The 13,023-nt window shown below is 35.4% G+C and overlaps 1 protein-coding gene across 1 annotated transcript; it reads left to right on the forward strand.

Annotated features, from left to right (window-relative positions):
* The first annotated feature begins 1,416 nt into the window (after positions 1-1,416).
* On the forward strand, positions 1,417-12,451 carry LOC110613859 (mediator of RNA polymerase II transcription subunit 15a). The gene is made up of 11 exons (XM_021755216.2): positions 1,417-1,553; positions 2,140-2,288; positions 3,675-3,786; positions 4,119-5,553; positions 7,029-7,099; positions 8,294-8,368; positions 8,626-10,020; positions 10,205-10,549; positions 11,030-11,230; positions 11,319-11,407; positions 11,848-12,451. Exons 2-11 carry the CDS (start codon positions 2,176-2,178, stop codon positions 12,053-12,055), a joined length of 4,044 nt encoding a protein of 1,347 aa, XP_021610908.1. The 5' UTR covers positions 1,417-1,553; positions 2,140-2,175; the 3' UTR covers positions 12,056-12,451.
* The last annotated feature ends 572 nt before the right edge of the window (positions 12,452-13,023 follow it).

Genomic DNA, 13,023 nt, shown 5'->3' on the forward strand with positions numbered 1-13,023 from the left:
CAAATAACAAATACCAAAAAACTGAACCATAGTCCATCCACAAGCTAGTCCAAAAATATCCAAAGACTCCCATCATCACTGAATAGTGTCAACCGGTAAAATCAACATGAGCGAAGTATTAAAACTTTTGCATGTCTCAAAGAAATTATCCACTCGCCAAAAGAAAAGAAATTAAAAAGTTCAACCGTAAATAAATTTAAGAGAAAAATTAATTAAAAAATTAAAAAATAATGCAAATTAAATATTAACGAAATTCAAAAATAAAGACTAATGTTGTATAATTTCGATTTATCATAATCATAAAGCTACTATAAAAAGATCGCTGTTCACTTTAACATTGATATATTATTAGTTCATTACACCTCGAACAACCAACGATCGAAAAGAAATTGAAATTGTAACGCTGCCTCATTCACGGAATAAAACAAACACTTTAAAAATAATCATCAACATTCACAGAAAGAACAAAAATAAAAAGTAAAATTTTAAGTAAAGGGGAACGTCACAAGTTAAAATTATACAAACATAAAAAATTAAAGATAAAATAATAACTTTTACCTTATTCGAAGGCAGAAAAAGGAAACGATAGATTTTTATCGCCTTTGAAATCATAAAAAAGTAATATTAATAATTCGATGAAGTTTTATTCCAAAAATAATAATTGACTTTCATTTATAAAATATTTTTTTTAAAATAAAGATATCTATCAAAATTTATTTAAATGTATTTATTAACAGGTCAAAGCTAAGGCTAAGACTGTGAATGCATTTATAAATTGCATTCTGTTATGTGCTTTTCAATCATTTTTTTTTTCCAATTATGAGATATATTTGAGCTAAAATGAAAGTATTAACTAGGCTGAAAATTTTGTGGCAAATTAAAATAGATATCTAAAAAGTTATAGTGGACATATTGGGCTTGCTCTTTTCTTTTTTCTTTTTTTTTTTTAAAAAATATAAAATAAATATTAAATACATAGATTTTTTTAGTAATAAATTTAGAGCTCTCAACTCTCAGCTTTTCTTTAGAAAAAAAATTATAATGAGGTCCTCAAATTTTTAAAAAATTTATTATTTATTTCTTTTTTAAAATTATTTAATTAAAATATTTTATATTTTTTAAATTTTCTGTAAAAATATTTAATTAATTTATTTTAATTTTAATAAAAAATTAAAATAATATAAATATTTAAAATTATAAAAATGAAATGAAATATATAATTAAAATTATTGGAAGTAAATAATATAATTATATAAAATATCCAACATTTTTTTAACAAGAATACTAAAAAGTTAGATTTGTAAGATTTTTACAATCCATTGACTTTGAAATGAGGACTAATTAGCTAATTTATAAAACATTCAAGGGCTTAATATTAATTTACCCAAAAAATCTGATATATCAGAATCCAGAATAGTTAAAAGTCGTTTTTGTTTGCGTTCTCTCTCTCTCTCTCTTCCCCTCTTCTTCTTCTTCTTTTACGAAGTCTTCCTGATTAGAAACAACATAGACGGCCACCAAACAGCGAGGATCAGGAGGCTTCCAATCTCAAGGTGCTTCCTCCTTTCTTCTTCATTTAAATATGAAAAACAACTGCATCTACATGAGTTCGCTTTCGTCTTCTTAGAATCGCCGACATATTCATATATTTTGAAAAATAATAATTTTGTTGAAGAGTCATGAAAGTCAGCTACTTTCTTGATTTAAAAAATTGATGATTTCTTCTCAAAGTTCAATTCATTCTCTCTAAAGTTTGATGCGGCTAATCGATATTTTATTCTCTATTATGAAATTGAAATCCGGAAACTGATTAGTGCTGGGTTTTATTATTATTTTTGTTTCTTTTAATTTGTAACCTATTTATTGGTCTTGGATTTGTTAAACGTCTAATTGTAAAGGGTAAAGTTCACTTTTACTAATGTATTTTTCTAGGGAAAAGTAATTTAAATTTTGTCTTTTTTTTTTGTGCGTTTGTTACGTGATATTTGCTGTAGAATCGATACTTTAGTATAGCTACTAAGGAAACTGTATTCCTTTTCGTGTTGGTGCAGTTTGAACTTTGAAGGTTTATTTTCTGCGGTGCTTCATTTTTCTTGGGGTTGACTTTAACGGTTGATAGAATTTTCTCCTTTGTGTTAGGTTTAGCAGCATTTTGTTTTCCTTGGTTGGAATCTGATGGACAACACTAACTGGAGGCCTACTGCCCAAGGGGGAGAACCTGCAATTGACACTGGTGATTGGAGAGCTCAGTTGCCACCTGATTCACGACAGAGAATTGTTAATAAAATGTTAGTTCTATTTTTCTTCCTTTTCTTTTTCGTTAATATGTGGCTTAACTTCATTTTATATTTTGTATTTTTGTATGTACCATTGGTAGTATTGCAAATTATTAATTTATATTTCAAATGATTCAATAGTTTGAATGGAAAGTGAGATCTGTCTGTCACTTGCAATTTATCTGTTTTACTTCATGCATATTGCATGAAACGCGCATAGAACGGTATCAAAATAAGTGGTGACGGAACTTAAGATGGAATATAGTGGAAATATCTTGCTTTTGCTGACCTGTTTGATTTGCTTCATTAAAGCTTGTTTAAAACTGCAAACGTAACTGGGCATTATTCAGGAGCTAAATTTCTGCTGTTGACACCTAATTCTTGCAACATGAGAATGCCAAGGTGGATTTGGGATTTTTCTTTTTGTTGGTGGTTAAACATTAATTTTGCTTTTATATGAGCTTTCATGATTACTAATCAAGGTTACATTGAAGATCTAACCAATAAATAATAGGTGCAAACAAGATAAATTATGTTAATTTCATTTAACTGCTCAAAATGGGTTTGAGCTTATGCAGCTAATTCTGGTGCTTTCTTGTTATGAGTAAAAAGGAGCCAAGAATCTTTGTTGCAATGTTAGCTAAGGTGAATGCAATGCAAATTTGTAAAAGGCTTTATTGAATCCGACATCAGTTGTGGAAAGGGGTAACGTGCCCCTTATATGGGCCATAGGCACTCCTCCCTCTTGATCTAGCTTTTAGAGTGGCTTAATCCCCTTTTCTTTTGTAATTATATAGTAATTCTAGAAGCCATTTTATCAATACTGATATAGTATGGACTTAAGACATCTCTAAGGTTTCTATTAATGCAACTATAATAACAATAACAACTACAAAACTAAGCCTTAATCCCAAGCTAGTTAGGGTCTGCTATATAGATCTCTTGTTGCCATCCATTTCTGTTAAACACCAGCTTTGCATTGATATTCAAAAATTGCAAATACTTTAATTAATTTACTCCTGTGTCATCTTAGGTTTTCCTCTTCTCATTCTTTCCTTTGCTAATTTACTCACACTTCTTTACTGGGATGACACGATTTTAGAGTTCTATGGAAGTTGTTTTTGGTTTGATAAAAGTTTCGAGAAAAAAGTTAAATGGCTACAACTCTGAGGAGCTGTCACCTCCTGAGTAATATTGGAACAAGAACTATGATATTGAAACAAATGATGTTTTTCACTTTAATGCCTGTACAAATTGGCTACAGGCCATTGGCTCATGAATTGATTTTATAAATGCAGGCCTTTTGCTATCATGGTTTACCATTTTAGTGTTCTCTTCTGTGGCTGGCTACTATTTTCCTTATTCCTGTAATATAAATACGATGTTTTGCTTGTGTAGAATGGAAACATTGAAAAGACATCTTCCATTTTCTGGTCAAGAGGGACTAGATGAACTCAAGAAAATTGCTGAGCGATTTGAAGAAAAGATTTATACCGCTGCCACAAGTCAGGTTTGTCTTTAATGGTTGAGTTTACATCCTTCTGTTAATTATCTTGCTCAGAAAATGCAGCCTTTTTTTTTTTGGCGGAAGGATATGTGGTGTTTTCTGAGAACAAGACAAAGCAGAAAATAGTTTGAATCCACTATATTCTAAAATTGAGCATGCAGCCTCCTGTTCCCCCACCCTCCCCAACTTGCACACACTCCCCAAAAAAAAAGGAAAAAGGAAAGAGAATCCTCAATACCCACTTACATTGATAAAAACCGTGACTGCCACATTTGTACTGTGTATTGTTGGAAGATCTTATCTAATTTTTTTTTTCCAATGGTGTATGATTTCAGTCAGATTATCTGCGGAAAATATCATTGAAGATGCTTACAATGGAGTCCAAATCCCAAAAGCCCCAAGATCACAATCAAGGGCAGTCGCTTCCTCTTCCATTGCCAGTTAATCAGACGCGTCAGCAATTGTTACCCCAGAACATTCAGAATAATATCACATCTATTGGGGTTCAAAGTTCTCCCAGTTTAACATCTGTACTGCCTCAAGTTTCTGGTTTAACTCAGACTTCCATTCCCAGTGTTGTTGGCCAGACTCCTAACATGCAGAACATTTCTGGAGTTCCACAAAACACAGCAGGGAATTCTACAGGACAAGGGGTGCCTTCCAATATGTTTGCCAATTCTCAGAGACAAATGGCAGGAAGGCAACAGGTTGTTTCCCAACAGCAGCAGCAACAACAACAATCCCAAAATCCTCAGCAGTACCTTTATCAGCAACAATTACAACAACAACTTATGAAGCAGAAGATCCAGCAAGCAAATCGACCACATTCACTTGTGCAATCTCATATCCAGCAACAGCAACAGCAGCAGCAAAACCTATTACAGCCAACTCAGTTGCAATCTTCTCAACAATCTAGCATGCAAACATCATCTGTTATGCAGCCTACTATGATGCAATCAGTAATTTCTGGTCTTCAACAGAGTCAGCCTCCTCCTGTTCAACAATCAACGCAATCCATGCTTCAACAGCATCCACACTCAGTCCTCAGGCAGCAGCAGCAACTCCAACAGCCTGCTAGCATTCATCAACAACAAACACAAATGATGCAGCAGCAACTGTTGCCCCCCCAGCATCAGCAGCAGCAGCTAATGGGCCAACAACCTAATGGCACCAATATGCAGCAAAATCAGTTAATTGGACAACCAAACAATGTTGGGGACATACAGCAGCAGCAGCAGCAGCAGCAGAGATTACTGAGCCAGCAGAATAACCTTCAAAGTCTGCCTCAGCAGCAACAACACCAGCAGCAGCAGTTAATGGCTCAGCAAAATAACCTCCCCAGTGTACATCAACAGCAATTAGGCTCGCAAAGTAATGTCCCTGGTTTACAGCAGCAGCAACAGCAGCAGTTGCTTGGTACCCAGAATGGCAACTCAAGCATGCAAACTAATCAGCTCTCTATGCACATGATGCAACAGCCCAAGGTTACAATGCAGCAGCAAACTTCAACTAATATGTTGACAACTCAAGGGCAGCAGTCACAAACCCAGGTTCCACAGCAACAACTGATGTCACAGATCCAATCACAGCCAACTCAGTTACAACAACAGATGGGTTTGCCACAGCAGTCTAATCCATTACAACTAGATCTGCAGCAAAGGCTCCAAGGATCAAGTCAAGGACCGGGTTCCTTGCTTCAACAGCAGAATGTAGTTGATCAACAAAAGCAATTGTATCAATCACAAAGACCTCTTCAAGAGGCATCATCAAGTATGTGACAGAATCTTAGCAGCTCCTAGTCATGTTCTAAGTTCTGAGGGAGCTTTTTGCATTTTGCACTTTCGTCTTTGTTTATCGTATATCTCCCTGTTTGTGTAACACTTCTGTCACTTCGGGTTCAGAGTTGATGGTAAACATGAACTTTGGAAAGTTTGAGAATGGTTTAAGTAATGACTATCTGTATATGCACTGCTAACAATCTGAAATCACTGCAACCAATTTTGGTCTTTTCGGTTGTTATTGTCTACACATTGCATTTGCAATCACAAATCTGACATCGTCAATCGCACTGCACCATCTGCTATATGTAGTCTGGGAATTTAACTTGTATTCCTTAAATTGAATGTGTTGGAGCATAGAGGAAGATAATTGAGTTGCTTATATCATTATCATTTTCCAATCACTAATTTATGTATGCTGCTTCTCCTTGTGAGAAGGAAAAAGGAAGCAATGCATTCTCTTATTAAATCGTTTCTATATGAGGACAATTTGCTTTAATAAAAAATTGGTCTTGTCAATAATAACTTCCCTTTCATTTGCTTTTGGTTCTGGTTTTTAACTTTTTCATGGGTAATAGGAATAGACGTGCAATTTGTTCACCTTTTCTTCTCCTTTAGTTTGTCAAATTTCTTACACATTCAATTATGACGTTATTACTTTCTTTATTCTTATAATTCAAAGACTGATAGAGCCATAGGGCATAGAGTCATCCTGTGTCAACCTCTTCCCCTCTTGGTAAATTATCTTTGAGGTATTTTCTTGGTTCAAGTGATTGAGGCCCCTTTCCACACAAGTGATTACTCATAGCACTTAGAAACAATGTTAGATTTATTATTGTGTTTGTGTTCCAAGTGTTACAGATGTTGTTTATTACATCTCTCTTTGTTGTGGAGTATTTAGTGTTAAGCACACTGAAATTGATTTATGAATTATGATTAAAGTTTCCTTTCAGCAGTGTGTCATCATATACTTTGTAGTGGTTTTGATGGTTTTTCATGGCTGTACGTGTTACTTGCACTTGCATGATGCATCTTCTTAAGAAATTGGGTTGCGTGGCTGTGCCTAACTCACTTCCAACAGCTTCGCACTAGGGGGATAAGGGGCACATTATCCTTATCCCAAATCAATGTAGGAATTAATACATCCTCCTGACACCTCAGATTATATAACTGGAGTGTAAAACACTTGTGGGAGGCCCAACATGGTTTTGATACCATCTTAAGAAAATGGGTCCGGCTTAAATCACTCACAAAAGCTAGTGCAAAGGGGAAGGAGTGCACAAAGCCATTACAACAACACATTACACCTATCTCAAACCTGTGTGGAAATTTAACCCGTGTCAATTGATCTCTATGATCTTGTTGTTCTTGTACATTTATCATTCTAATGAAGATGCTTTGTGGTGTCTATTCAGAATCTGCTATTTTCAGTTGACTTGACATGTGTATATATATATTTTTATGTAGCATCTGTGGATTCAACTGCACAAACTGGACATGCAAATGGAGGTGATTGGCAAGAGGAAGTCTACCAAAAGGTATCTCTATGACTTGATGTTAATTTACATAGGACCAAATTAATGGGATTCTATTCTGGGATCTGGGTACAAGGGAACTATTGGTTTGGAAATGCCTAAGGATATCTAGGAAAGATAAATGATTATATTCATTTTGACAAGAGGAAATATGCAATGACAGACTACTAAAGGAGAAAGCTTCATCTTTTAAGATCATCATTTTTCCACTTGGCTATTAATTTGGTTAGATTACCAAAATCTCATGTTGCTTTTTTCCCCTAAAATTTCTTTTGTATCCGAGTCCTTTTGCACAGTCATTATTTGTTTCATTCTTTTTATGTAGCTCAGTTCAGTCAATACTTTATAATTGTGATCAGTAGAGAAATTTCTAATTAGTTATTAGTTATGCACACCAAATCTCCAACAGACAATTCTAAAGGCAAAAGGTTGATAGAAGAAAAGGCGGATGTATTCGTTGATTCATGACCATATCTGCTATTCTAGCTTCAAAAATTTCACAATACTGAAATCAAATTGTGGAATTCTTACTTGTTTTTCTTTTAAATTCACAATTAATTAATGGTTATGTACTCTAACAGATAATTCTAAAGGTGAAAGGTTGATAGAATAAAAGGTGGACCTTGGATGTATTCCACTGATTCATGACCACATCTGCTATTCTACTTTCAAAAATTTCTTAGAACTGAAATTAAATTGTTGAATTCTTAGTTGTTTTTCTTTTATTATCGTATCTATGTGTTTGATCCAAAAAAAAAAAACTCTTTTGATGCTCAGGAGAGAACACAACTACATGGGAATTACAAATGTTCATTTCCGCTGTTATGATGTCTTATCCTGAGGCTTCAAGTTTTTTATAGATTGAAGCTGTTTGTTAAATGGGACAATACGAAAATTGTGACAGTTGTTTGTCCTTTGCAAAGCCCGGCATTAAGTAGTTTGAAATGAGCCCTAATCTCAACTAAACAGTAGATAACAGAAACCACTCTTTTTTTTTTCCATTTTATGTAGATGAATATGCCTCTACAAGTGTCTAGTAATAATACCCTCTTCTGCTGTATTATTCTATACCTTTTGGCTGTCACTTTATGTTTGCTTTGATTCTATCTACAAATATGGCTGAAACACTTATTGATTGTGTAACCTGAAGAAACAAGTTATTTGTTTATAGTGACCTAATGATATTTGAACTTGTAGATCAAAGTCATGAAGGAACTGTACTTGCCCGAACTAAATGAAATGTACCAGAAAATTGCTGCAAAGTTACAGCAGGTAATTTAACTTGCTACAGATGTGTTTTTCTATTTGTTGCCTATGCATTACTTGTGAAATACTATTATCAAGTGCATTTATTGTGATAATGGTGATCTGTGGTTCACTCTAGCATTGCCTGTCTATATGTTGACTATCAGTATGTCATCTGCATTGTTCACCCCATTTCCTCCATCCCTCTCAAAAGAGCCGTGTGCAACATATGTTTTCTAATGCAATTCTTGAGGCTTATAAGTACATTACTCCTTGTTTTCCAGCATGATTCTCTTCCACAACAACCCAAGTCAGAGCAGCTCGAGAAGCTAAAAATATTTAAGGCCATGTTAGAGCGCATTTTATCATTCTTGCAAGTTTCCAAAAATAATATTTTGCCTGGTTTTAAGGAGAAGTTGGGTTCTTATGAGAAGCAGATCACAAATTTTATAAATACTAATAGACCCAGAAAGCCTATGCCATCACTTCAACAAGGGCAACTTCCCCAATCCCACATCCAGCAACCACAATCTCAAGTTCCTCAAATTCAGTCCCATGAAAATCAAATGAATCCTCAAATGCAATCAGTGAACTTGCAAGGGTCTGTGCCAACAATGCAGCAGAATAATATGTCAAGTTTGCAGCATAATTCTCTGCCTTCTTTATCAGGCTTTTCCTCATCACAGCAAAACACGATGAATTCCCTGCAGCCAGCTTCCAATTTAGATTCAGGCCAAGGAAATGCATTGAGCTCATTGCAACAGCCAGTAGTAGGTTCTCTACAACAGAATAGTGGGAGTGCTCCCCAACAGGCCAGTATAAATAATCTGTCATCACAGAGTGGGTTAAATATGCTGCAGCCAAATATTTCCCTTCAGTCAAATCCCAATATGCTTCAACATCAGCATCTAAAACAACAGCAAGATCAGCAGATCTTGCAGAGTCAACAGCTCAAACACCAATTACAACAGCGCCAGATGCAGCAACAGTTAATGCAGAAGCAGCACTTATTGCAGCAGCAGCAGCAGCAATTGCACCAGCAGGCAAAGCAGCAGATGCCTGCTCAAATGCAGGGACAGCAAATGCCTGCTCAAATGCAGGGACAGCAAATACAACAGGCACATCAGATGAATGATGTCAATGAGATTAAGATCAGGCAGGGGATGGGTGTTAAGCCAGGCTTTCAGCAGCATCTCCCTGCTGGTCAGCGCACAGCTTATTCCCATCAACAGATGAAATCAGGATCTTCGTTTACTATGTCTTCTACTCAGCTGCTTCAGGCAGCCTCTCCTCAATTATCACAGCATTCGTCTCCACAAGTTGATCAGCAAAATCTACAAACATCTCTAACAAGAACTGGAACCCCTTTGCAGTCTGCAAATTCTCCTTTCGTTATCCCATCTCCTTCAACTCCTTTAGCTCCATCCCCTATGCCAGGAGATTCTGAGAAACAAATAACTGGTATTTCCTCACTTTCAAATGCTGGAAATGTTGGACAGCAACAAACAACTGGTGCTCAAGCTACAGCTCCATCCCTTGCATTTGGCACTCCTGGGATGTCAGCTTCACCTTTGCTTGCAGAGTTTACTGGTTCTGATGGTGCTCATGGCAATGCTTTGACCACTACTTCGGGCAAGTCAAGTGTCACAGAGCGACCTCTTGAGCGCCTGATTAAAGCGGTTGGTCATGCCTTCTTAGTCTATAATTTTATTTATTTACATTTACCCACACTGATCTTTGCAGTGCCTAAAGAGGGGATTGGTGGGTATGGGGTGGGATGTTCTCCTTCATCTTTAGAATGTTTCTGTTGGTACTTGTTATTTATTTTGAATGATGTACTCATGCTATCAGTGTATTTCCCAGGTTAAGTCTCTGTCCCCTAATGCATTGAGTGCCTCAGTCAGTGACATTGGCTCAGTAGTTAGTATGATAGACAGAATTGCTGGATCAGCCCCAGGCAATGGATCTAGAGCTGCAGTTGGTGAGGATTTGGTAGCAATGACTAACTGTCGTCTTCAGGCAATAAATTTTATCACCCAAGATGGAATGACTGGGACAAGAAAAATGAAGCGATATACAAGTGCCATGCCCTTAAATGTTGTATCATCAGCTAGCAGCATAAGTGACAGTTTTAAGCAGTTGAATGGTCCAGAGACATCTGATTTGGAGTCTACTGCCACATCAAGTGTCAAGAGGCCTAGAATTGAGGTATCGTTTTCAGTTCCTTTTGCCTTCCGGTCGAACTATAATAATCTATGGGTTGTGGTTAAAATTTTTTACTGGTTTATACACTTTACCTCTCATGCTCGCAAATTGTTCATGTTTGATGTTGGAGGATTTTGCTATACATGACCAGGCAACTGCAAAGCCATCCTCATAAATGATATTATTATTTTCACAAGTACTTATTTTAACAGAGAAAAGAAAAAGGCTACAAGCTCCTCATGTACTTCAGTTGAAATTCTGAATAGCAGAATGAGCAAGATGTTTCATGTTTGTCATTTCATATTTTGTTTAAGGAAATTTCATACAAGAAACAAAAGCCATTAGATCCTGATACAGGGAAAACTTCACTGGTAGTTTTCATTGTGGCTGAATGGTGTTATTTGCGCCTTACTGTTTATTGCAACTCTCAGTTTGGCCTTTTTTTTTTTTTATGGATGGATAAATGAAATGATTGCTTTGCAGGCTAATCATGCCCTACTGGAAGAGATACGGGAAATAAATCAGCGACTTATAGACACAGTGGTGGATATTAGTGAGGAAGATGTTGGTCCAACTGCAGCAGCTCCTTCTGCTGAAGGGAGTGAAGGAACCATTGTTAAGTGTTCTTTTAGTGCTGTAGCTCTGAGTCCAAACTTGAAATCGCAGTATGCTTCAGCACAAATGGTGGGCATTTAGACCTAATATTAAGTGATATATTGCATATGCAGTGCCTTCCTCTGACTCCATTTATTTGTGCTTTATGACTCTGCAGTCACCAATTCAGCCCCTCAGATTGCTTGTGCCTACAAATTATCCGAATTGCTCCCCGATACTATTAGACAAATTACCAGTTGAAATCAGGTAAGAGAACAAGACATTCTGATCTTATAGTATCAGTTGCTTTGTCAGAAATAGTTTCCAATATAGTGTGCTTATATGGTGGATGTCTTGTGAATTGTGATGATAAAACTTTGATTCTACCTGCTCTTTGATGCCTAGATTAAATTAGACATCCAGACGGGATATTTTAAGTTGTTTCTTTGGGTATCCTTGGGCTTGGTTATATGTTATCTGATTGACGGGTCAGAATGTTAACTCACTACAAGAGTATGCCACCATATGCTTTAGCTTAAAGCTTAAATTTTTTTACCCTTTATTCTTTGTGCAACAAAAAAATTGGATATGATAATGATGTAAAGTTTTAGTGTTGATTTTCGTCTCATAGTCCATACCCGCTTGCAATATAGTATTTTCTTTTAATTGGTATTTATCAAGTTGGGTCTTACATGCTACTTCAACAGTAAGGAGTACGAGGATCTTTCAGTAAAGGCAAAGTCAAGGTTTAGCATTTCTCTCCGCAGCCTTTCACAACCTATGTCACTTGGAGAAATTGCAAGGACCTGGGATGTTTGTGCTCGGGCAGTTATCTCCGATCATGCGCAGCAGAGTGGAGGAGGAAGCTTCAGCTCTAAATATGGGACATGGGAAAACTGCTTTAGTGCAGCATGATTCCTTTTTGAAGCTTAATAATCTGTCAGTAAGATTATTTTTGCATTAATGCAATCTTTGGGAAAGTTTGTTGTGCCATCATATGACCAGACAAGCAGTTGTGCAAGAAAAGGAACATCCTGAAGAGTGAAGGCTTCTGGGGCTGTTTTGAAATGTATATCCTGGAATTATCTGCACATGTCTGTACTACGATGACTATCTGTACATTAGATTGAACAAATGGAGGATTAAGCAGATGTATAGTAGTTGGTAGCTAATTGGTTATTGCCTATTTAGCTTGTATTATGAATGGATTGTGTCGCCAAACAATGTAATATTTTTGTCTGTTGTGGGATCTTTTCTTGTGGATAAAGCTGCATTTCAAGTGCGAAGCAATTGAGAAAGGTTGTTGCTTTCTTTTGTTGTGACCATTCACAGAATAATGCGTTGCTTATTGCCCTTGTTTCCAACTGCGTTGGCTGCTTACCTACAACTACGAGAGTCCATGGTCTATAGAGGTGGACTTTCCCCCCAATGAACTCCAAGTTATACATAAAAGAGTTTAATCCTCTGATTTAATGAAATGTTTACTTTAATTTTTATATTTTTTAATTTTATAATTTAATTTTTAACATTTGAAAAAAACTATAAATTAGTAATTAAATTTACCCTTTAATTTATATTTTTAACCTAAAACACATAGTTTCTAAGATTTAAATAAATCTACAATAAAATTTTTTATAATTTTTTTAAATTGATATCTATATTTTGTATGTATCTAGAGACAAAATATTAAAATTGATTCTTACATATTTAATTATTTATAAATAATCTTTATATTTTATAATTGAATTCTTATAGTGTAATTTAAAATAAGCTATTTTAATTTTATAAATTAATTTGAATAATTATAATATTTAAAAATAAGCTTTAAATGTTATATGAATTGATTTTTTAATATTATAGTTATTTATTAAAAGCTCTTATAT

Source organism: Manihot esculenta, chromosome 4 (assembly GCF_001659605.2).
Source record: "Manihot esculenta cultivar AM560-2 chromosome 4, M.esculenta_v8, whole genome shotgun sequence".
NCBI classification, from domain to species: domain Eukaryota; kingdom Viridiplantae; phylum Streptophyta; class Magnoliopsida; order Malpighiales; family Euphorbiaceae; genus Manihot; species Manihot esculenta.